Source organism: Kryptolebias marmoratus, linkage group LG6 (assembly GCF_001649575.2).
Source record: "Kryptolebias marmoratus isolate JLee-2015 linkage group LG6, ASM164957v2, whole genome shotgun sequence".
Classification (NCBI taxonomy): Eukaryota; Metazoa; Chordata; class Actinopteri; order Cyprinodontiformes; family Rivulidae; genus Kryptolebias; species Kryptolebias marmoratus.
Window position 1 is genome coordinate 5,755,153 of NC_051435.1, and position 26,369 is coordinate 5,781,521.

Sequence of the window (26,369 nt, forward strand, 5' to 3'; positions counted from 1 at the left end):
ATATTTGTTGCCCTGACTTCTAACGATTGGAATTGGTCATAGAAAATTCATATTAGTTACCCAGTCATTTACTGTTATGATTTACTTTTTTAAGAAATGTCTAAACACTTTTTTTCAGCTTGCTAATGATGATTTTTTTTCATCAACATCTTTGAGTCTGTTTGTAGATGAAGAAAATATTAGATAAAATTATGAATACAAACTCAGATATGAGTTATGAGACATTATTATTGTGGTGTCACATATTTTTATTTTAGTAAAATTGCAAAATAATATTCAAATATTAAATATTTTTTGCAGAATGCAGTAATACTAAAAAGCAGTGTTTCAGTAATAAAGTTTAAAAATAATTAAGTGGCACATGATGTTGCCATACAGATGATTTAAAAAATGTAAAATGATAACTTTGGGAAATTCATCCTGAAGATCAGACAGGGCTGATTGAAACACTGATGGAAAGATAAGAAACCACTTTAACACTTTCTCAAACACAAAACCACTTTATAGAAAAAGCTGAAGCACTGTAATGTTATAGTTCAGTATACATCTCGTACATTGCTGGGTAAAAACACTTAAAGTGGTAAAATAATAGCTTAGCAGGAAAAATAACCTGAAAATAAACAACTATTAAAAGATCTTGTCTGTTCTGTTCAGAGGCAAGAATTAGCAGAGAAGTGTGCTTTTAATAACCAGCATAAACACACAGACACAAACTAAACTACTGTCCACTGAAGAGAATGATGAGAACTGGCCAACCTGCACATTGTTAGGCACAATTTCTTTTACTCACATGTATACACACACACATCCACACACACACACAAATAAGCACTTGTAATATCAAATTAAAGCATCCAAAGTGCATTATTGTATCAGCCCGGTATATCAATGTAAGAATAACAAAATATTTTATATATTTTCATATATATATTAATACCAAAAGAATGCTGAAGACATAAATGTTCCTCCTTTGGCTCTGGAGAAATGTGCCAGTCCCAGGTGGTTTTCCTTGCCAAGCTGTTCAGACAGAAGTCCACGGTTCAACGGTTCAAGTGCTTCTGAGTGATGAGAGGGAAGTGAGTAGTCTTGTCATCATATCTTTACATAAATTAGTCTTTGCTAGGAGGCCAAATCAACACCTGTAAAGAGTTGAGTTGACATGTTTTTTTTTTGGTTTTGTTTCTTTTTTTGTTTTTTGTTTTTCAAAACTGACAATGCAACAGTTTACCATTTTTGTTTATGTTGACCAAGTAGTAGAAAACAGTATAAAAATAATAGAAACAACAAGCATCTTTTTTATTTGGAGTCCATATTCAGCTAAAGGTTTATGCTACAGCAACTGTAACAGAGACAAAGAATTCACAAACTTTTTAAAGATTTGGATACAATAACAATGTAGTGTTGTGTTTTTTTTCTTTCATTGATGACAACTTATAAAAAATTGAGCTACACTGCTAATTAATGGGAACTACATGAACATGTGTCAAAGTAAAAAGAAAGTATTAGAATTTGGACCATAGTGAGATCCTCTTTATTATCTTACAGCATAGATATAAAACAATGTCTTTGAAGAGTTTTAAATAACAGACAGTAAAAATAATTATATCTTTATATGGTTTTATCATACCCATTGTGGCCCTTATTATGAAATCAGGTACATCAAGCAGATCACTATACTGACCTGCAAACCTCTTTGGTTTTAGAGTAACACACAAAAACTGTTGTTAATATGGTTGTAGAGGGAAGGAACATGCCAGCTAAACTAGAATAGATTATCCATGCATAAAGCCTCTTATTCCATAAAATAGAACATTCTTTGGTCCTTTGTCATGAGCAAGAAAACAAATCTAGGTAGTTCAGAAAAGGGACATCTTTGGCTAAATGTTAAAACTCATAGCAACAAATCGGATTGTTTACTACATTAAATGAAATGTGTTTGGGGTGTTATGCAATTGTGACAAAAAAGGCAACCACAAAGTTTGACATCATTTCCTTCTTTCACACCAGCAAGAGTAAAGCAACAACCTAGAAAGCAACAGAGTAAGTAAAGTACTTTTCAACTCAGTTCATCAGTGACACAGACTAAGCTCTTTTCGTACCGAGCACTTCTTGCACTGAACAACACAACACCAATGGAAACGACACAAGCAGTTCTCCTCAAACACCACAGTTTCTTCCCTGTAGCCTCGCTCGCAGCACAACAAATCACAGCCACTGATGTCCATAGCCGTGCTGTTGCACATGCGGCCCCGTGTTCCCAGTGAGCCTGTTTTTCGATTTGCAAGGCAAAAATCCGGAGACTCGTCAGAGTAGATCAAATCCTGCTTATCTGGGGGCTTTATGTTCTGGCCGACAGGAATCAGGGTCTTCCCATCGTTGCCGCCCATCACCTTGGAAGCACCATTGAACCGGTCCAGCAGGCGGTCGCCCACCTCACGGAAATGAGGCATCTTTTTCCAGCACGTACGCAGCGTGCATGAGCCCGACAGTCCGTGGCACTTGCACTCAGTCCGCATGTACATCTTCACTGCCTAGCAGCGGAAAATTTAGTGAAGGATGGGTGTGGGTTGAGGGTTTGGTGGGAGAGGGGAAAAGAGAGGTGAGAGAGGTCAATGAGGTGGGAAAAAAAAGGAAAGAAAAAGCAAAGATTAATCAAACTGAAAAATCATAACTTTTAACTTGTAACAAAAAGAGACGAAGGAATGACTTTTTAATAAATGGCATGTAAACTGAAGAAAAAAACAGTATTGTGTTCTCATAATATTTTACAGACAAAGTCACTAGATCACCCACACACACACACACACAAACACTAACTGATAGATAGGTAAGATAAAAGCAGACGCTATTCCGAAGGAATTTTTCCCCAACCCCCCTTTCCATCCATGTTGCCTCTGGCCTTCCTACATCTAACAAGCCTTGACAACAGATCATTCACTTATACTGCACATAATTAACCCATCACAGACAAACACACACACATACCCACACACAAACACACCTGTCCATTTAGACACACACTAACTAGCAAAACAGGCATAGGAGTACACATGCATGCGTGCACACAAACAGAAATGTGAACACATCACAGCACGTTTATTTCTCAGCCTCTGGGAGTTTGTGTGCATTTTCTTTCTAGTGTTCAAAATCGTTTGTCACTAATGCTACAATTGGACTACATCCTAAAAATCCTCCTCTCCTCTGTTCCTTTCCACCTTCCTTTGACCCGAGCTAAAACGAACTTAATAACTGATTGTGGTTGTTGTGCAACATCTCTGAAAGTCAACAGTAACATGTTAGGACACAAAGAGACATTCATGAAACGAAAATTAAATGTGATTTGAAGATCTATTTTTTATGATATCTTGAGCATTATTCTTTAATTGTTTCCAGAATTTATAAAATTCAGACAACAAATAGGAGGTTAAAACTCCTTTAAAGATTGTGCAAAATGTTAAAAATTACCTGCCTTGGAGGCTTAAAGAAATAATGGAGCACGCTCTCGTTTTTTTTTTTTGGTTTAGAAACCTCAGTCTTGTAAGAATATCAGTTTACGGTACTGCACAAATATAGCTAAAGGCAAAATCTTATTCTTTTCCATGTTGATGGAATGAAGGAATAGTTCCAAAGAGCGAGCAACAACTTTCAGATATACAAGCTGAAACACAGTTGGAGTAAAGCTACATTTTACAAGGTATTTAATTTTAAAGGTACTCATTGCAAAGTATAAAATCACACATTAAAAGCAGTTATCCTGAACTATATCACCTGATGCAAATTCAAATACACATGGCTTTTGCAAAACTTCTGCTGGACCATTAAATTAATCATTTAATCTGTATTAAGTCACATTTGGCACTTTCTGTAGGTAAACAAATGCACATGATAGTTGGCAAAAGGTATGTTGCTTACACATTGTTAATTTAAGGATGCCTTAACCATTGATATAAGAAAAAAAAGTAATTAAGTTAATTACCAAAAAATTAAAAAATAAAACAAAGCAACTGGACTTGGCTTTATCAATTTAAAACTAGAGTGTGTGAAGCTCCAGGTTTAATCCTTGATCCTTTCAGGTCAAACTGACCTGAAGTTACAACAGCTTTTCTACCTCTCTATATCTTTCTCTTTTGAGGGCTTCAGGAGGGTTAAACATCTTGAATTAATTTATTACTTTATAGGCATATAGGACATGAATACAGGACATGATGGAGGGACTATGTTTCTTGGCTGGCCTGGCAACGCCTTGGGATTCCCCCGGAGGAGCTGGCCCAAGTGGCAGGGGAGAGGGAAGTCTGGGCCTCTCTGCTTAGGCTGCTGCCCCCGCGACCCAACCCCAGATAAGCGGATAGGATAGGATGGATGGATGTATGGATGGATATTTTGTGTCTGGTCTTCATGACTTTGCAATGAGTACCCTTAAAGGGAAAGAGAACATCCTGAAAGTGTTTCTTACCAGCCTTCCAGCCTCGTTGTTGTGAAGGTTAATGAGTGTCCTTATATCACTTCTTCCTCTTCTCCTCTTGGCATCCATAAACTGTTTGGACTTTTCATAACCAAACTCCACATCGTCTCCACAACCTCCCCACTCCCACTTAACCCCATCCCCAGAAGGAGACGAAGAAGTCGGCCTTGGAGGAGCTTGATTTCTGGTTGCTTCGCAGCCACACTGCAGGAGGTCTCCCATACTGCAGGCCTGGGTCACAGCGTGCGTCACACCAGCCGCTGTGATAGCATAGACAAAGGCTGTTTCCCGAATATCTGCAGTAAAAGGGACAATGCACACAACAGCAAAGATTAAAGTCAATATGTAAAAAGCAGAATGGAGAAGTGACATCACGTCAACACTAAATTATTAAAATAATTATTAAAGCAATACCAGTTTACTTTTTTCCCAAATTGTTTAAAGAGTAGATGGATAAAAGTTTCCTCTGTGTATGCCACTAAGTATGAAGATATAATAGGAGTTGGTAGCTGGTATTTCTAATTGTGTCTCATATGCCTAACATAAAAATGCAAGTTTTTCTAGATAGATAGATTCTACAGCTAAGTAAAACATGGTACTTTATTGTCTTTTAATGTCTGTTTTTATGTAAAATATTACTAAGGATCACTACACATGAACAGGACCGATAATGAAAGACATGAATATATGAAACAGCGTCATTATCCAGTTATCCACTGGCGCTTATTTTAGCTTATTTAGTTCGAGCTTAAAAGTTTTGTTCAAAAGTACTTCTATAATCATTTGTTTTTGTAAATGTTTTAAAGATAATGCCTTCAGAAGCTTAGATATTGTTCTGTTATTTTTCTATGCATTAAAACGTTTGCATTTGTACTGAAATTAGTATTATTTTGTACCAAACCAAGCTGATTCTTAGGTGGTTTAAATAACAGCAAAAAAGTAATTTCTCCAGAAGCTCTGAAAAGTTCCTTCTTTATTTTTCTCACGTTATTGAACAACATGATTTTTGACTGAGTATCATAAACAAACTTTAGGATTAGTTAAACCTGGAAATCTGAACCAAGTTCTTAACAATAGATCGAAACTAAACACGAACTGTAACAATGTGCTACTGCTTTTGAGAAATCATATCAAGGATAGGTTACACCAGGATAACAAGACAATCCATCTTAATCCTATAATAAAGTTTTACAAAGTAGCTCCAAGGCAAAGCAAGTTAGATTTTTTTTGGTTTGTTAGCAAGCGCTCAGTCTGCATAGTTTTATAAAAAATAAAAAGGCTTTGGGCCATTCTAATACGATGCCAGATAGTACTTTTCTATTATTATTATCTTGGGCAAGAAAACCTTAAGAAGAAAACAAGAAAACAAATCAATCTGTAGAAATGAATGACCTTTCAAAAATGTAGAGTACAATCCAAAGTTGCTTGCTCATATAATAAAATCACCAAATATTTATTTTCAGTAATTTTCGTTCAGAAATGTCATTTATCTTTTTGTAATCCAGTGACTTGCTATCTGAGCCGCATGGAACAAGATAAAAGCACTTTTTAAAGTCCTGATATGTAACGACTAACCCTGAGCATCACTGGATTTGCGGTGCTGAGAGGGCGGCTGTTTCTTTCTAATGCACGCACATTCAAACACTTGCATTTTCATGCACACCACAGTTGGTGGTTTATTTTGGGTGCAGAGCTTAACACTCTCTGCTGAAGGAATGTCCAACTACAACTGCAAATTGATCGTGCGTCTACCACAATGGGTTTGGGATTACTCTCTTGCACAGTCATTATCTACAGTCACTGTAGCTATTTTTGTTCACTTGACAACAGAATAACAGCCAAGACAGCATTACACAAGGCCTGCGGTAATTGTTGTTATGATACAAAAGAAAGGTCGGGATGTATGTACTTAGTTTATCCAACAAGGTTTTTTGCAGTTAACAGCAACACGTTTTTCCCAAGGGCTGTGGTTTCCATTACCCCTCTCCAAAGCAGGAATACTTCAGCCTACAAAAGGACAATGCATAGCCAGTATGTTTCTATTATTTCAATATATATCATCCTGTCGTATCCATTGTTTTATTGCTGCTGTACATGTGAAGTTGTCACCAGAATCTTGTTATATAAAAGTATAATGGTGATAATCTCCTCTTATCTTATCTTAGGTGCATTTTTCTTTTCTGGTTTCAGCGGACCATTTTAAGTCATACAAGGTGGAGTAATTGGTGCATGAATGATATGCAGCACTTTTAACTAAGCATATAAATAATCACAATCATATAACACAGACAGAAAATAGGGCAATTTTCCTACTGGGTGCAAAAAATAATTTAATTAACAGAAAACCAGGGCACTTGAGGTGTACAATCCACAAATTGGCATCAACACATTAAAAGATACATTTTTGTCTAGAAAGATGCTCAGGTATTAATATAAACATTTTAAAAATCAAACAAAACATTAAGCTGTTACCTAGTCCCGTGAAAATGAATGGATAGATCCCTGGTTAAAGGTGGTGGATTAGGAAAGGAGGAGGAGGAGGAGGTTAAGGTTACATGAAATTATTTCAACAAAATACTATCTCCCTCTTCATCCATTATGACTGTTGTTGGGCTTAGAGTTATAAAAACTAATATTTTATATGGTCTGATGTGTAGAAGGACTTGGGACCTCTTGCATAGTGACTGCTGGAGATAGGCACCAGCTACCCACAACCCGGAAAGGAGGAGAGGGAAAAGAAAATGGATGGATGATGTGTGGAAATTAAGTGAATTACTTTTTTTTAAGTTGGAAGGCTGTGAGCTTAGAGTCACCACTATCAGCACTGCCAGCTCTATATCACGTGATTTGGAGAATATATTTCATTAGGATTAAGAATACACACACAGAGCTACACAGAAAGTGTGGGTGGCGTGCACTGAAACTTGCACACGCCAGCATGTCGTGATATTAATCCCAGCTGTACACCCTGAGATGCTTCCACTGTGAGAAAATTTGTGTTTGTGTGCATATGTGTTGAGTGTGTATACTACTGAAAAGACGTATTCAAAGTAAGGCATTTAACATTTTACAAAAAGTCAGCTGAACTATTGTTTATATGGATCACTCTTTTATCTCATGGTTTATTCTTCCTTGGGATTGGCTGTGACTCATGCCAGGTTTGGGAAATCATAGACTTTATCTGTATATATGACATTACCTCTGTCTGATGGCACATATTTAACAGTTCTGCATCAGTAAGAGTGTGTTGTACTGTATATATGCTCTTGTTACAGCTAAAAAAGATCACACCATAATCTTTCTGCAGTACAGCAAAACAGGGTTTAAATGATGAGGAGCCACAAAATTCTCAAACCAGCATATGTCATCTTACAAACATTCATGCAACTATTTAGAGACGCATGTGCAAAACATCAGAACGCAACTCGTTATCAGTACAATATGGTGATAGTACCCTAAGCTATGTCCACAAAACCTAAAAGGCATGTCTAGGTATCCGCACTGATGAAGCTCTGTATTTGTGCATAAAAAGACTGTGAGTGGATGCATGCTTTAGTTGAACAAAAATATCATTTGAGGCCTTTTTCACTAAATTGTATTGACTTTTGATGTCTTTAATATTATAAAAATGTATTTTTAATCTTTAAGAGGACTATAAAATAACTAAAACTGGGCACAATTAGTGGAAATAAAAAAAAGAAGCAAGACTAAAAAGGAAGGTGTAAAAGAAGCTATCAAAAAACCTGTTGATTTGAGGCACCCTGTTTCACATTTTCCTCGCAGACATGAATTCCAAACAAATTCTCTGCCTCAGTGGGTGTCTGGGCCTGTCTATGTCTGCTTCTAATTCCAAAGGGCCCTTCTGCAGCATTTAGAACATATTTATTAAATTATGTTTCAACGTTTTGGCAACAACATAAGAGTCATTATGTGCATTAAAATCACTGTCAGTGACCAAACTGATAAGCAAAGATTTAAAAGCAATGCATTTTACAATAGTGTCTTAGCAAAATGAACTGGATCACACAATTTGGCAGATTCGATGAGGTCATAACATTGAGTTCTTTTCACAAATGGACTCTCCTGGAATTTTGGGGGAACAGAAGGGGAAGAACTTTAATAATCAAATATTAACTTTGCCTTGAAATACATAGACTGTAACATCTACTTTGCCATCTCAATGAAGTTTTATATTTAATATATTATATTGTGAAGAGTAGAGTCTCACAGGGTGGTCATCAGAAGAAAAAAAACCCCAAGAGAGTGTATTCTCACTGTTTCTTTAAGCTCTTTATCTTTTAGGAAGGATAGGAATAATGTGACCAGTAATGTGAAAGAAAAGCTGCAGGTGGATTACAGAAACCAAGGTGTTTAACTGGACACAGACTGAATTGAAAATGCAATCCTTGTGTTGTTTACACAAAAGGACATTTTAGATTTGAGGAAGTTTAAGTCATTCAGTATTTGCAAAAATATGTGGCATGCTGTGCATGTTTCTGGTGTACAGTGCAGATTTCTTTGCTGCCACCTGTTGAGGTAACAGCATTAAAGCTGGAAATTCAAAGAAACTACAACAAAAAAGAAAATTAATTAAAAAGATACTTGTCTGAAACCCCAAGAGAAAAAATGGAGCTCCAAAAAGAAGAACAGTTGTGCTCATAGAACTGTACAGATCTGCTGGGCTTGTTGCTAAAATGTCTGAATGTATAACATGCAGTGTAATAAAATGCTATCAGCTTGTCTTACTACTTATATCTGTCTGAGCAAATCCTACTGTTTTTTTGACAGATAACTAGAATACGGCTAAATCAGGTTTAAACTCCCTTTGGTCTGAGTTCTAACCTTTTGATATTCCAAACAACTAAACCAAATCAGTCACCTGAATGCAAAACATCTGATCATAACAGAATCAAGTCTCAAAACCAAAAAAAAAAGTTTTTTTTTTGTTTTAGATCAGATTTAATTATCTTGAGATCACATTTTATTAAAAGGAAAATTGTGAAATCGCTGACATGATGGTATCTGTGCAACAATTGTACAGCCTCAAGCAAGTTGTGCTTATTCTGCAGAACTGATTTACAAACCCACACAGTACTGTGACTTTTAAAGAACTGCAACATCCCTGGTGTGATTCCCAGCATCACTTAACGCTGACTATCTCCTTCTGTGAGTCAGGACTACTTCAGGATCTGTGTGTTAGTCAAGCACTGCGCAGATCAAAGAAAATAAATATCTGCTGATTATTAACAAGAGCTTGTTGAATCTAACTTTGAAAGGTTCATGTCCAAAGTAAAGAACTTTTAGATTCAGATGTAAAATAAAGTCTTGTTTGGACATGCTTGTTAATTCATTCACACTTCTTGCAGTGAAGATGTGAAATAGCACTAAGTAATGTTGTGAAATCATCTAAAGCCCCTATTATAAACATATAAACAATCTCAGACCTCACACATTTCAACACCTAACGCCTTAATGGTCCTTGCCTGCTTTACACAAATCTAAAAGTAAACACTTGTATCTTGGCACAGTGGTGTGCACACACTCTTATTTAATTCTACTACAGATGAAAATGTGATCTCTCCACTATCATGCTAATAATCTAAAAGTCTGGGAGGAATGAAACACACAGATATGCATGCTGACTGCATAAACTCCTCTACAGTATTGTTTTGATCTGATCATTCCACTCACAAGGTTACTTCTATTTCACATATACTGACACGCACCTGGCATTTCTTTTTAAACATTAAAAAGAAAACTTATTTTCTTCATAGGGTTTTCTAACTAGAACACCAAAAAAAATAAAATAAAAAATGCTACTGCTACAAAATTTATGTTTATGTTTGAATAGTTTGTGAAGAATGCTTGACCAAGTTTTTATTTTCTTCTTTTTCAGAAGTCTAATGTTTCAGATATTTTGGGCGCTCTCCAAAAATCCCAACAGGAACTTCACTGAATAAAGTGTAGTTCTTATCACACAATGGGATCTTTTTTTTTTTTTTTTTTTTCCGAAATGCAATGCAGAGCAGATCAAAAACAAAGCTGGTAACACACAACCTGAGCAAGTATTTACATGATGTGTCAACATGAAAACCTGGTAAGTATAAATATTTAATACAATATTTTCTTTGTCTTTAAGTGTTCAATAAATAATAATAAAGTAAATGGTATTGTTTCTGAAGTAGTTTCTCAAACTACTCATTATGTCAGGAATTTTACCAGTTTTTAGGAGCTAAATTTCTACTGCCTCCTACAATTCAAACAGCAGCTAAAGGTTATTAAAGTTAGACAAGACTCCACGCATTTCTTGCCTTGCCTCAATAATAAATCAGACAGTGTGCAGCTAAACAAAATCAGCACTATTTTAATTTCACTTAACATATTAAATCAGAACACGAGCAGCAACTCAAACTGCTCATGTTTACAACAACCCAAAGATTCATAAACCAACGAACTGGAAGCTAAAAGGTGTTTTTGTCATGAACTCGTTTCTTCCTGAAAATCAAAACTTGCGTGAGCAGAACATCTCATATCACTATTTTATAAAAGTCAAAGACACGTTAGTGAGGTTAAGTGAACCACTTAGAGAGGGTAAATACAGAGGCACTTTTATTTTGACATTTACTGGTACTTGTCTATGATAAACAGCCATTAAGGGCATATCCAGGTAATTGAGGACAAAAGCTTCAAAACAGAAGAGCACTTTGGCCTCTTTTTTTAGACAGGCAGGAATTTATGATTAATTGTCTTCAACTGGTAGATTCTTGCCCCTTTTCCCATTTTCTTCTCTTCTCTCTTTCTCAATCTATCTTTTCCTCCATCCTCTTTTCCTTCTTTCTTTTACAGAGGTACTAACAAACATAAGGACTAAGTACACATCAGTTGAGATATAATTGAGAAACAGAAGCTATTTTAAATACATTTTTTGCCTCAAAATACACATATTTTTGTTCTCTTTGAAAGCTTCATATTCCTGCTATAGAAGTTTCAAAGTTATGTTAAAGGCTAAAGAAATTTTAAAATTTACACAACTTTCAAAGACAAAACAGTAGTTTGCATTTTTCATGTGAATTCTTTCTTATTTATGCTATTTGAAAAGTAACCACAGGTTTCTCAGAAAGAAAAACAATGCTTTAAGAGCCAGCTTTGAGCCTTCTGACTGGTTTAACAAAGCAGGTAAAATAAAAAAAGGGGCTACTTTTAATTTTTGTGTAACTTTAATGACTGGGGAGAACAAAATATTTTTAGTAAAATGTTTGGCACATTTTTGGCAGCGTAAATTAAAACTGAATACCATGTTTGTTAACTAAACACAGAGATCAGAAGGTCCCCCTGTGATGAACGTTAAAAAAGAGACAAGTAGTTCTCGAAGGATCTAATCACACGACCGGAGAACCAACACAGTAATTGCTGAAGACCCAGCAGTGACCCAACGTCAGTTATATTCTGGACTTCAAAGACTTGGAGTAAGATGTTAGGAGATCTTAAAAGAGATGCAAGGAAAAAAGCAATCTCAGCTAATCATTTCAAGCGTGCCCAATCTGATGAAGAGGAGAGTCAGTCAAGTGTGAATATGTCTAGTCTGAAATACAACAGCCGCCCTTGTCTGTTGGAGTGCCATTAGACAGGGATCTGACCTCAAGCTGATGTAAGGCTGCAGTCCCAAGGTACTGATGGCTGAAAAGTTGGACATGACATTTTTGTAATGTGCTTGTAAAGTTCCATTGAAAATATCTTGCCCGGGACTGGAAGTACAAATTAAATCATGGGGAAACCATATTTATATCCACACAGTAAAATGTTCTGACATTTATTGGTGATTTGACCCATTTTCACCATCTGAGAAATGGATGACAGAATTCAAATTGTTAAATCCAGTTTTCCTAAAGTAGCATTAAATACTTAGATTTCTATCATTGTACTATTGAGAGTTTCTTCTTCTGTTTTAACTCTGTCAGCCAGGACATTATCATTTTACTGGAAATGGTTATTTTTGTTGGTTCTTCCACAACCCACTATTTCAATTAACAAAATAAATAAATAAAATAGTGAACGGCAGAAAACAAAGCTCTGTCTTATTTTCTGTCTTGGCATTTTTTTTCATGAGGTTTTGCACTCTGTACTGGTGGAAAGACCAGCACAGTAAAAGCCCAACTTAAAAGGAACTATTTTAAATACTATTAGTGTCCATTATTTACAAACTGCACTTTATGCAATCAGCATTTACTTTATTATGACAAATAAAACAACTTATTTATCGCAACTTAAATTGTGACACTTTAATTACACCAACCAATGTAAAAAGTGGACAATTCATAGATGTTTCTGATTGTCTTGACCCAGAAACGCCATGACAGTTTTCATTTGAAGCTGCAACCAAAAGACTGCAAAGAAGAGGCAACAATGATGCAGCTCAACCCATAGTTTAAAAGTGAATGGTGAATGCACCTGAAAGGCTTTTCAAAGGACAAAACATTGTATATGTATTGCAGATTATATGTAGAATTGCAAAAAAGAATCTATCTTCCACATTAATGCAAATTGTTATTAAAGTTTAGTAGCTGTTGCTCTTTTTTATCTTTCTGCTAAACTAATCTAATACATTGCTGACTAAACTACATAACTCTAAAAAAATATAATTTTCTGACCATTTGTTAAAAGGTCAGGCTTTAAATGGTTAAATATTGTAGTTTTAGTATAATTGAAATAATCATAATAATAATTATAATCCCATAACTGAGGAACAAATGTTTTAAGTATTTTTTGAAAAATGCACAATTTCTGAAAAGTTACTACATGGAAAAGACATGGAAAAATGATCAGGCATCCTTTATCCACACACCTTGCTGAAGTACTTTGCCAAAGTATTTGTTGTGGCTGGTGCAGTTCCAGCGCCGGTACCTGAACTGGTACTGGCACTCCCTGACTCCGAGACGGGCTCCTTTGGCCACTTCACTGACAATCTCCGGCTGGGTCTGGCACAGCTCAGCCTGCTTCCCCGCCAGACGCTTCGCCTTCCTGCAGATGCTGTTGGGATCCATGACCAGAGGACTGCCCACTGCCCTGCAAAAAGTTCAACCATGTTAGAGGAGAGATGGATATCTGGGCAACACGAAACAAAATCAAATTTTCACCGCTTTTTTTTCCTGAGCAACAACTTGTCAGAACAAAAACCTACTGAAACCAGTAGCTGCGTCAAATCAAGTGTAGCTTTTTTTTCCAGCTTTAAGTCTGCCAGCTCTACCCACCAGCTGTGGCGACAATGTGCTTCTTGAATCTGCTCGTGGGAGACAACAGTGCACAGTTTCCCAGAGGCACATCTCAGCTCTGACATCAGAATATATTCTGCTGCTGGATTGCACTTGGAAGAGTTGTGTGGTCCTCACAGATGTAGAAGTCACACTGTTGGACACGTCTCAACAGAAAAGCCATTTACAGTTTATCTTAATGCTGCTTAAGTTGATTTTGGTAAACCAGAAGGCAGACTTTCTAGATTTTCAGATGATACAGTGTTTCTGTAGATGTTACAACAGTTAAGAACGTCACCACTTAAACCACACGTATCCCTCAAATAAACCCACCTGACAACTCCCAAGACTGAACTCTTCTAAAAGAAAAGTGGGTGTATTGTATTACATAAAAAACTCTGTTAAAGTGTGAGGCAAAATAAATCAGGTTTGCTTCATATAGTTTAAATATTTAAAATGTTCAAACATATATACATTTTTCATTTTCTAAATGCAGCTCTGGACCTCCTAAACAGCTTTGACAGATGAGTGTATATAATATAGATAAATAGTTTATTCTAACTCTTAATGGGAAAAAGAGGTTTGGCTCTGCTTTTTGAAAGTGCTGCCAGCATCTGTAGCCGATTCTGTGGCACAGAGGCTTTACATGATGACTTTATTTCCATTTTTCTTCCTCCTTGACTTATCATCCACTCATCCTTGGTGAACTCTGAAATAAGTGTACAAAAAACAACATTTTGAACAGTTTCTTGTCACTTACTTTGTGTTACTCTATTTTAAAATTTTCATGTAAGCAAATGTCTTTATTAGTTGGACTGGGCAGGGAAAGAGAAAGTGAGGGTGAGAATGGGGCTAACTCAGTTTTTCATTCAGCCTTGTCCCTGTTAATCGCACCTCCTGATATCATTCATCTGCCTTGAGAGTTTGTTTTAAGAAGCAGAGCAAACACTCTCGCCTGTCCTCTCCCCTGGCGGTCTGATACGCTGTAAAAGATGTGTGTCAGTGTGTGTATAAACAGACACACATGGCTGTACACACACACCTCCCACAAAATAGAAAATATATTTTCATACTAATATGACAAGCTAACATGTCGGCACTTGATAGAATGAAAACACCCTTTATAGAGAAGCTTGTTCCAGTCATGATGCCAAGCAATCGTGTCATGGAAAACCAGGTCTGGAGGCAAATGGCACACCAGCAAACGGCACACATCAAACACACAGTGATAAACAGCAGAAGCTGCAGTTGTTGCATCTGTTTTAAAGATTAAATGTACCCACATTTCTGCCTAATTAGTGATGCAAAAAACACTTAAAGGTACTCGTTGCAAAATATGAAATCAGACATTTAACATAGTTATCCTAAACTATGTCAAATGCTGCAGTTTGAAAAAGCCAGTGGTTTTCCAGTTATAATGAATGCATTTCTGAAATGTGGGTCCACACTCAATGCAAACAAAGCACTGGGCTGAATCTGACAAAAAAACATGTGTTAGCTTGAGTCCTGTGATTGACCTACACCAGGCTGTCTGTCTGGGTAAGTAAACAATTACCGCTGGTAAGTTTACCATTCAAACAGTAACTTTGGCTGTTTCCGTAGGTAAACAAATACATGTGGTAGCTGGCATCTAGTTACAAATTGTGCTCATACATTGTCGACTTAAGAACACATTAACCATCAATAGGAGTAAAAGAAATTGTACAGATTTTGTTCTTACTTCACAAACTATTTTGTCCGGTCTTCATGACTTTGTAATGAGTACCTTTAAAAGCATAATAAACATATTTCCAAAACAGGCCGACACAAATATTTTCCTGCACACTGAGGGGACACCTGTTTCCTGCTCCCTCGAAGATTATTGGGTGTATTGACAACACTGCTATGGCAACAATGCAACTGTGTAGTCATCATACAGATAATTAAGTCACAGAGACAGTCAGTAGGTGTTAAATGATAGGTTGAAATATAATATTTAGCAATACACACTCTTTTAAAACCGCTTATTAACTATCCACTGCAATGCCGTTAGGAAGTGTATGTGTGTGAGAAACAGAAGAGACAAACACAGACAGAGAGTAAAATTAATGTCCATGGCAGTTTTTTATTGCAGCCTGACTGGACTGTTTTAACTTGCTGTGTTTATATGTGCTACAAGCAGAGCAGAAAACTACGTCACCGATGAAAGAGATTTAAAAAGTATTGCATCTTCTGTTTGTTTTGCCCAAACAGCTCCACTTTAAAAATAGAACAACACGAGTTTTCACTGTTTTGTGCCGTATTTAATGATGAAAGTTTCTCTGCATGTTGTGATTTCTACGCATCATGTGTGAATTTATGCAGCTGCTTAAAATGTCCCAGCTGCCTACCATCAATCAACAAGCACTTTTGTTTGATGAGGTGTGTGTGTGATGCACAAAGGTGTATCATGGAAGGAAAGTGGCAAATCTAAACTATCCACTTCATTTTGAATAGATGCAAGGGCCAAAAAAGAATGAATATTTATCACCTACCACCAAACGTGAAAGGGCGATAATGTGAAGATCAAGTATTGTCTGTTGCACAATATCTAAAGAACCACTCGACAAATTTTAATGAAACTCTCATAAGTAATAACTGGGTGTATACCTACAGCTGATTAACTTTTGGAGTCAACCTAGATCAAGATAACTGCCACAGCCAAATGACCTTTGGAAACACAAAAAGTCTACAACTCAGCCAATTAGATTCCACATAGGTTATTTGACTAAAACAGTCATAACTCCATCCCTTCAGAAGGGGATTTTAGTTTAAAACTCTAGCATAAAATGTGGCGGGGGATAAGCATACCTTCAAAGAATGTCAGGCCTTTAATCTGTTTAGGATTCATGTACTTTGAAATCAGGCAAAAAAAAAAATGCTGAAGGACTGTTGATCAGTAACCAATTCTTCAACCTAAGTCTATCTTAACCAGCCTAAAACTCAAATGTTGCAAATATAGTAACAGTGATGATGATGTAACTGCATCTCAGAATATGAAAAAAATATTGTCACATTTTTAACATCTTTCCAGTGATTTAGTCTTGGAAAAAAAGCCAACTTGTTACCAAAAGTTGATATATTTAACCTGTTATCCTACATGGGATCAGTGCTGAAAAATTCCAAACTCTAAAAAAAATCTTTTGCTTTTAGGAATTTTTTGTTTTTGTTTTTTTTTTCAAAAATGACACTGCTTAATAAATACATACAGCATACAGAAAACATACTGTGGCATATTTACACTACAGGCAGAATAAACTTAAATACAATATGTGTGAGCAGCACAGTGTCTTTGTCTTCTCTTACAACACATATTGACGCAGCCTTCTGTTATCTTCTTATGACCAAATCTTCAAGCGTAATTGTTTTACCAATATCTTCTTGAGCAGCTACATACAGTTGTTTTTGAATACTAACATTTCAGTACAAACTGTATAAATGTTCCTGATCTAATTGTGTTGCTGCCTTTTGCTAAAATCAAGTGAAAAGGCCACACAACTCTAACGATTATAGTGAACATCAATGCAACATATTTTAAAACTATGCCACCCATCAGAACAATAGCTTTAAACACAATGGGACATATTTTTTTGTCAAAGCTCTTCAGAAGTCTGGGTGCACAACACACACTGGATTACTTTAGAAACATCAAAAGCTTGATGAGAAGAGTTGGATTGTTGTAGTGAACTCAGGTGGAAAAGTGCATTGCTGGAGATATAACCAAAAATGGGGTGCAGTAATAGGATGATGGGCTAGACTTACTGTAAATGCAGTATTCTTGCCCTTGTTTGAAGAGGAAAACATTAAAGTGTTGCTTCTTTAAAGGGACAGTATAAGGGAATACTTTGTGGGCACCACCAAGTGGATTCCAGGTGCAAAAGACGGCAGACTTCAGAAAATACAAACAATTCCCTGTCAAGCCATCAACCTGTTCTTTTGTGCTTTAAAAAAATATCACTGTAAAATGCACGTTATGTCACTTATTTACTATGTTATTCTTTGACCTGTAATAATTTCTGTCTTAGTCTTTATGGTGAAATACTTCTTATGCATTTAGTGAGTCAATAGAACCTGAATGAATAAAAATATTGGCATGATTCCTGATTATCACTCTTGATTTTCACAATACACTGAATGCAGCATTACTCTGCAACAAAGGTGGGAAAGGTTAAGTTTATACTAAACGGTTTATATACTAAACGGTAATACCATTTGTCATGTCCACATACTTATTTAATGAACAAAATACAGTCACACTGAAAAGTTTAAGATGTTTGTATGCATACAATATATGGACAAAAATTGTTTCAGGATTCATGTTTTTTATGTATTTGACATACCCAGCAGGTGGATTTAACACAGTGAGACATGCACACAGATAAAAGCTCTGATCCTCTTGTGAGGAAGAACATCAAAGTTTGACAATAATCAGATTCTCTCATGCAAAGTGCCAGTCTTCTTCAGCCTGTCATTTACGATGCAACTTCTGAACAGATAACTAAAAAGGGATGTTCAGCCGTTGATAGTATCTGGTGCTTTGAGGAAACATTGTCTCGCATGAACAGTTCTTCATAATGATAAAGAGCCAGTCAGAGGCAGAGCAGCAGAGCAGTCAGAGATAAAACATAATGAGGAATCAAAAACACTCAAATCAAAAGCACTGATGGTGGCAGACTGCCCAATCATGATCTAAACCTTCATATTGTATGCAACAGTCTGCTGTGCTTTGTACAGAGCCATGGTTCTTTAGTTGGTTGTGCTGATTGAAACAAATGGGAAACAGTATTATTAGGCTTCTGCTTTTTATAATGTCAGTGAAACCAGAAAAAAAGGCAGTTTAAAAGGCAGTTCAGTTTTATAAATAAATTCCAATTGAGGCACTTTTAGGGGCTCAGCTCAGGGTCAAAATGAAATTAGACTTCGGTGCTCTGAAAAACCCTGGGTTATACTTTATGAGGTCCTTCATTGTTTTTTTTTTTCTATTCCACATTCGAATGAATGAATTTCATCCCTCCTTAATCCCTCAAAAATGCTGGAGATGAAGACAGTCACGACTAGAGCTAATCTTAAAAGCCAGAATAAAAAAGGAAAAGGGGTCAAAGACAGACAGAGAATCAACCTTTCTAAAAATGGAAAGGTTTGTTGGTGTTTCAGGCAGAGATAACAAAGGCACAAGATGAGATACTAAAATAAAGTAATAAAATAAATATGCCCTCTTTAAGTTCTGAGATTTTACATTTTTGCAGAAGAGGTGGTGTGTGGAATAAAAAGTATTTCTTCAGGAATGAACAAGGTAACAGCTGCTTTGTCAGAAGTGAATGCTCTTGATTTACTAATCATTAGCAAATATTAGCACCTTAATAAAAGCAGGAATTTTGTCAGTGTCCATGTCTGTGTTATGTGTATTAGTGAAATACCAAAAAGTAAATAAATCAGTATCGATCTGCCCATCAATCTGGAAAAGATTGTTAGGACGTTTCCAAATTCAGAGTTCTTATTTACACAGTGAAAATAAATACCTACAAGTGGAAACTTTTTAAGACAGTTTCCAATTTTGTGTGTAAAGAAAAGTAACTGAAAAAGGTTTGTAAATGTGTCAAAACCCACACAACATATTTACAATTCTAGAATAATTTAAATGATGAAAGTAAATTTAGTGCTTTGTCAGTAATTGTTTCTGAGCCTATGGTCTGGAACACATCCTTCACTATTAGAAACATCTGATCATATAGTTGCTGATGGAAAACAGAGTTAAGAAAAAATAACTCTGTTTCATCACTCATTATTTGCAAAGCCTCTTCACCAACAGCAACAATTCATTGTGACCAGCAGGGGAGAAGCATAAGGGAAGCAATTGCACATGAGAAAAGCATTTGTTCTGTTTTAACAACAGTGGCACACCCAACAGGATCAGCTGCCAAGAGATACACATCAGACGGGACTCTGGATATTTTCAAAAAACAGTGCTTAAAAAGGTGCATGGATGAGCTCAAAACTACTGATGGATTATAGAAAGCAAAGCCAGAAATCTGACATGAAATTTGATGCTTTTTGTAACACAGACAAGGCTGACTGAAGAGTAGCTTTCATCATGCTACTCATAAAATCTTAGCTACACCAAAATAAATGTAGCCTATGGCAACTAGATACGGACCACTATACTATCATTTTCCATTTAACAAGCACACGTAATATCACCAAGTGCCTCTGGCAAGTTGTGATACGTCTGCTACTGAAAAAGAGATGCTAGTTGCTAACTCTATTGTCAGTGATGTCACACAGTGATCAAAGTCTTATAAATCTTTGTCAGAGTAATAGCATGATTTCTTTCTTCAAAATGGAATAGAAACCTTGTGCTATTGTCTTGAAATGCACACTTTGATGAAAAAGATATTTCTTTTTCTATGCTGTCTGATATACTGTCAGACTGTAGGAGCTTAGGTCTGAGCAGAGATCCCAAGATTTACTTCTTTCCATGTAAAACCTCCAGGTTCCACTGGGAAATAAAAATTAAAATTAAAATTAGACTGTGATTAAATTTAGCTTGTTATCAGTCACTAATAAAAACCCTGAAGCAAAAGAAAATAAGCTACAGGTGAGTGATGATAAACAAACCCAATGAGATTATTTTGGCAAGAAATTAACACCGAGTGGCTCAGTGGGGAATCTCTATTAGAAATATTGACCAGTTGGTGATAAACCATGGACTTGACTTTAAGGCTGCGTATTCTCTGAACTGTCAGCCAGCCAGGCTGAGTTTGTGGCTGCTCGGAAACAGCTGGAAAATAAATAACAGCTAGATTTGATAGCTCTGCACTGGTTTTAATGGGGCCTGACTATCTCCTGGCTTGTTTTCAACAGTACAAAGCTGTGCTTCCAATTTACCTTTATTTTACCTCCAAAGCTGCAAAAAAGACTAAATTTATGACAAGTGCAATGATTACTACAGAATGTGCAACTAAACATTAGATGCATGAAACGAGTGTGGATCTAAAATAACTACAGCAGGCAGGCTAAAGATATTAACGAACAGAAAAGTATAAATTGTGAAAATTGGTGCAAGGAAATAAAACATGACAAAGTGTTAAAACGTGATATATGCAACAAGAAATTTCTCTTTAATGCCAGGAATATAAAAATAAGAGCTAGTTTGTCCGGAAAAGAGATGGAGTTATAGCCATTTTAGTCAAACCTTGTAAATGATCATTTGCGCAATCATATGCAATGTTGTGAGATCTCACAACATAATTATATCACCTTAAATTGAGTTGACTCCAAAAGTTATTCAGTTGTAGATGTAAACACTTAATGATCAATTTTTGAAAGTTTCTTTAAAATCTGTCAATTGGTTCATGAGATATTTTGCTAACAGACAGACAAACTTAAATCCAAAAGTTAATGGCTGACCCTAAAAATTAATCAGTTATAGATGTACATCCAATGATTATTTTGTGAAAATCCATGAGAGTTTTGTTGAAATCCGTAAAGTGATTCATTAGATATTTTGCTCACAGACAGATAAAATAACACAAACGCTCACACACAAATCATTGCTCACTTTCAGCAACAAGTGTTAATAAATGCCCAGTGTATAGATGATGAGCAGAAAACAAAAATGGTGCACATGAAGTGAAATACCCTGCTTTCCTGCAAACATCAGTGTGGGGGAATGCTTTGTCCTGAATCCAAGGTTTGACTGTGACTGTGTTCCTCTTCCCAGCACCCTGGCATAGTCGGTTCCAATTTAAACACAGATATCTACAAAATATCTTCCAAGCCTGTTTCAAAGTGCAGACTCATGTGCCACCCATCCCACAAACACACACACACAAACAATTTGAAGTAATTTCTTTACCATACAGGTTGCCAAACCCACATTGTCATTTAATCTTTATCTCTCCCCATCTCTCCGGTCCTGATTAGACATTTCGCTTTTCAGAGCAGCTCTGGAGCGGACAAGATAAGATCTGTTACGATGAAGCTCTCTTCTGGTGAGGATGGGGGTTCTGACTCTAAACTCGAAAACTGTGTATGTGTGCATGTGCTCCCATTCTGACTGAATGAGCACTGTTGTGCATCTTTGGACATGTATTTGGACTCAAACACACAACAAATAGGTCTTAAACACACAGACAGACAAATCCAGTGTATGTGAACACCTGTGGCATGTGGCAGACTGACCACCAATGAAGGGCTCACACACACACCAATGACATTGTTGGCCCTGCTGAGCACTGCAGTCAAAACTAGTATAGAAGAGAGCAAAGACATTCCTCACTCCTCTGAGTTGAGCTCTCTGCTCTCAAGCCAAATGATTAGAACGCTTTAATCAGTCAAGGCTCTGAAAGGACAGTTATCTCCCAGCATTTCATATCTCTCACTCTGCGTCTCTCATTGCAGTGCTCTCTTTTCCCTCAGCGACAACCTATCCATGTGATAGGCATTTTCCTTCAGAAGACACACAGAGATACAGCCATTCAAAAGGACTGCGCATGAGACAGAGAAAGAGTGATGCATGATGGTATGTCCAGCATCTTTCAACAGAGAGAATCATTGTCCCGGCAGACCTGCAGAGCGACCCACAGGTGTGGCTTAACTTCGCCTGCATCACAGTTGGTCACTGTGTGCGCACATCTGTATGCGTAAGTGAGCCAATGAGCATGAGAGCGAGTGAAAGAAGATGACAATTTATGTCAGTGGGGATAAAAAGAAAGTAGGTGATCCCTAAGTGTTGATTCTCTTAATCCACAACTTCTTCTTTTAAAATATATGTAGCTGGTGCTGCAGAAAGCACAGTCAGTTTAACACTGATATAATTCTGAATAAAAATAATAAACTGACAGAAAATTGATTACTAATATCACTAAGGTTTCTTTTCTTGATTTGGATTATGCTAGGATACTAAATGATTCTGCAATATGTAACCTCAATAAAATGAATACCGAAGCCTCAAAATTCTGTTACTTTAGTAAATAAAAGTGACTAGCAAACAATAAAAAGAATGATCTTACATTTGCAGAGACATCTCTAAAATGTTCTTGGTTTTAAGTGTGGTTGAGGAGAATTGACAGTTAACTAACTCTATTAATATTAACCAGCACTTGTTACGACTTTTTAAAAGAGATTGATGTGTTTCATCTTTTGACCAATTAGTAAACACTCATTTTTTAAAAATCAGTTTAAAAGACAGTTCACAATCATGGCTTACTTTTCTAACCTAATAAATGAGGCAAATCTTACATTGAAATAGTTTTTTATGTTTATTCAGTTTGAATATATATAAAGTTAAGAGCCTTCCATTACAAAGGTCCTGCAGTGATTACAGTTCTAATAGAAACATTTAGGAATCTTGAAATGTTATAAAAACCTTTCTGGCACTGAAGCTGAACTTGTAAAAGTTTTTTGTATCCGGGAGACTCAGGAGACATTTTTCTTCTTTTACACCTCACAGCTACATTTGACACAGTTTCTGTCAGTATTCCAGTCTCTCCTCTGGAGTATTGTATCAGTATTAAAGACATGACATAAGAGTTGCTCAGATATTACCTGGAAGTTGTTCTGTTAGCTTTGGTTCTTTATCAGTACAGGCTTTTGTTCACAGACCAATATTCATTATTCTGTTACAGGCTTCCTCTGGTCTCCAACTTGGGTAAATATCACACATCTTCACATATTTACACATAGACTTTTGGTTTACTGCTGCACTCTTGTGGGCTTGGCTGTTTTTGTTGAAATCAGGATTCAAAATCTTATTCTGATTCTTCTGAACTGTATTTTTAGAGGAATCTTAGTGCAAGCAGTTTGTTTTGTCTTGTTCAGTAACAGTTCTAGGCTTGAATCACTGTTCTCGTGAGACTGCTCAATACGCAAGCATTCGGCTGCCTATTATCCTATTTAATAGCCATTTTTAGTCTATTGTTTCGCAGGTTACCTACCACTCATTTAAGAAAGTTAGAGAAAAATGGCTTGTTGCAGAGAGCCATCTGCCAGTCAACATGGACCTCCAGAGCCTCTGTGACACTACATCCCACATTGACCTTGACTGAGCTATGAATGAACAGTGGGAGGATTCAATAGAACAACACCACAAAGCTTCACTTTCAAACTCTGCAGAAGTGTGCTCGTGTGTGTAAGAGACAAAGACAGAAACATTTGATGTTTTCTGGTGAGGTGCTACACAAAGTGCAATAAAAGCAGTACTCAGACAGACAGACAGACAGACAGAAAACGATGGGAATAGAAAATATGTTATCAGCCCATCTGCTGAGCCTGGCTCTGTCTGTCTGTCTGTGTGTCCGACTGTTGGCCACCTTACAGAGCTGAAGCCTGCATGGATTGTTTTATGATGACACATCCACTGCGCCTAGAGGGCCACCTGACATTCCTCACCCTAAACCCCCTCCACGCACACATACACACACACCATCAACACCACCTCCACCAATCTGCTTGTGTTATCACTCACTGCAGGCAACTTAAAGCACACACCTTTACAAACTGCAATTTTTCTGGTTACATCTGGCTCACCTTCATATTTTCTTAACCCCTTACCAATTAAAAAATGCAACATACATCACATGTTTTGTCATTTATAAACACTTGGGTGTGTATTTTTATTTGAGTATACAGAAAATTTAGGATTTATCGCTTAAATAATGATGTTTGGTATAATAAAATCAGAAGAATAATGATTTTTCTTTAATGATCTTTAATGGTTTAATGATCCATTTAAGATTTTTTAAATTAAAATTTATTTTCATTACGCCAAACTTTGATTCCAGATTAATGAGGTCAAAATTAAGTCTTCAGAGTCATGAGGACTCAAGTAGTTTTTCACAAGATAAACAGAAGTATTTGATTTATCAGAAATCCAAATCCACATCCAGATCCGTGACTGACACGGGAAGCAGACCCCCAAAACACGTGGGAACTTACCACCATAGTCCGATGATGTTGACCGGACAGAGCAGGATGAAAAAGATGGCCAGCTGGATCCGTGAGAGACGAACCGTCATGTTGATAATCCCCAAGAAGATTCCCCAGCAGAGTTTAATGTGACGAGCTCAGCCAACACCGACAGCGATATTTTCTTAAATACATAGGAGGTCCTTGGGTTTTCAGACGAATCTCACTCCAGAGTGTCTGTCAACGGGCGCGCAAAAGTCCAGCTCCTCTCCTGTTGGGCGCATCTTAACGCGCAGCAAAGTTGGTCAAGTGGCTCGTGAAGAGATGTCCGCTTTCAAAGGTGTGGTTAACCTCTTCATTATCGTTGTGCTCTGTCTGTCTTAGCGCGACTGCAAGCTTTGGAAACGGGGGCTGAGGAGGAGAACAGCCCAGGCAGCAGCAGAGGCTGATCAGACTGCGCGCAAAAGACGCTGAGTGGAAGAAGAGCGCACAACGTCGCCACTCTTTGGAGGAGTCTGCACACAGTTACTTTACATGTTAGTGCCAGCAAACTGGAGAAAAGCTGCTGCAGTTTTAGAAGGTTGCAAAAAAGTCTGTCATGGTGTCCGCTCTGAGCTGTTGAAGCTGGGGAGATAAGTCGCGGTACCCACCGGCTGCAGGTAGAGGCGTCTCTCCTGCGCAGTCTGACAGCATGTTTTCCTTGGATGAGCCTTCTCCCACCTTGGTGTGTGACGTCGCTCCGGGCGAGGTGAAATCTTCGCTGTCAATCATAGAAGAAGGGAGAGAAAGAAACTGCAATTAGTTTTCAGGAGAGGCGGGCTGGGAACAGAGACGGGGGTGTAAACACAGTAACGCAGCAGGCGCACACGGAGAGAAAAAGAAATGTGTTTACAATCTCTAAAAGATCTCCAACATCCGAGGAAATCTGGGGCTCCGTGTCTTCTCTGTTTCAAGGTTACAAATTGTTCGTAATATGAGGACAAAATAGTTCCAAACAATTTTTTTTTCTGCACAAAAGAAGCAGGGGCGCCACTAAGGGAGGGCTGGGAGGGGGGCAATGACCACCCTTGTCAATTTGCTGTCCCCCTTTCTGCCCCCCCTCCAGACAGCCTTAAGGTAATTTCATCTCAACTGTTTGGAGATGACTCGGTGGCTTGATATTGCGTGAAAATGTGCAATTTTTTTTTACTGCAGAGGTTTTGTTAACAGTGAGCCCTGTCTCCAAGTTTTGTATCTCGGAATTAGGAAAATTTCGTCCCATTTTCATGTGCACGTCTTGCAAAACTGTATTCTTAGCTGCACAGTAGTGCGCAGTAGATTTTTTTTTTAATTCCCCTTGCTGTTTGGGATTAGTCAAACCTCATAAACTTAAAAAAAAAACTTTATTTTTAACAATTAAGAGTTAAAGTGATAAAATAAATGATTTTTCATTAAACAAATTTCAATAAAAAAACATTTCTCTGAATAAAGACTACAGAACTAAATTGAAAAGATTAAAATGTTTTGGTGCAGAAAGCCATTGTCCTTATGCCATAATGTAGGGTCTCAAGAAGTTACATGCACATTTTTAATAAATATCACTTTAATAGTTGAGTTGTGACTATACTGTACTCAATTATAAGCTGTAAACAAATATCAAATAAAAAAACTATCAGAAGATGATTCATTTATTCTCACATTTCTGTATTTTTTTCAATAAAAGAAAAAAAAACTAAATTCTGACATGACTTGAAATG

At 36.9% G+C, this 26,369-nt stretch overlaps 1 protein-coding gene across 1 annotated transcript; it reads right to left on the reverse strand.

The window, feature by feature from the left end:
• Nucleotides 1-1,162: 1,162 nt before the first annotated feature.
• On the reverse strand, nucleotides 1,163-25,549 carry wnt6b (wingless-type MMTV integration site family, member 6b). The gene is made up of 4 exons (XM_037976282.1): nucleotides 24,664-25,549; nucleotides 13,305-13,525; nucleotides 4,454-4,758; nucleotides 1,163-2,531 (listed from the first exon to the last, which is right to left on the reverse strand). Exons 1-4 carry the CDS (start codon nucleotides 24,741-24,743, stop codon nucleotides 2,070-2,072), a joined length of 1,068 nt encoding a protein of 355 aa, XP_037832210.1. The 5' UTR covers nucleotides 24,744-25,549; the 3' UTR covers nucleotides 1,163-2,069.
• Between the last annotated feature and the right edge of the window lie 820 nt (nucleotides 25,550-26,369).

What these genes read in the sequence shown, in the direction of transcription:
- wnt6b (XM_037976282.1), bottom strand. Translation starts at nt 24,743, where the DNA reads ATGACGGTTCGTCTCTCACGGATCCAGCTGGCCATCTTTTTCATCCTG. An exon ending in AACATCATCGGACTATGGTG is followed by an intron (nt 13,526 to 24,663) that starts GTAAGTTCCCAC and finishes AACTTTTTGCAG; the next exon opens with GGCAGTGGGCAGTCCTCTGG. An exon ending in TGGCAAAGTACTTCAGCAAG is followed by an intron (nt 4,759 to 13,304) that starts GTGTGTGGATAA and finishes CTTTTACTGCAG; the next exon opens with ATATTCGGGAAACAGCCTTT.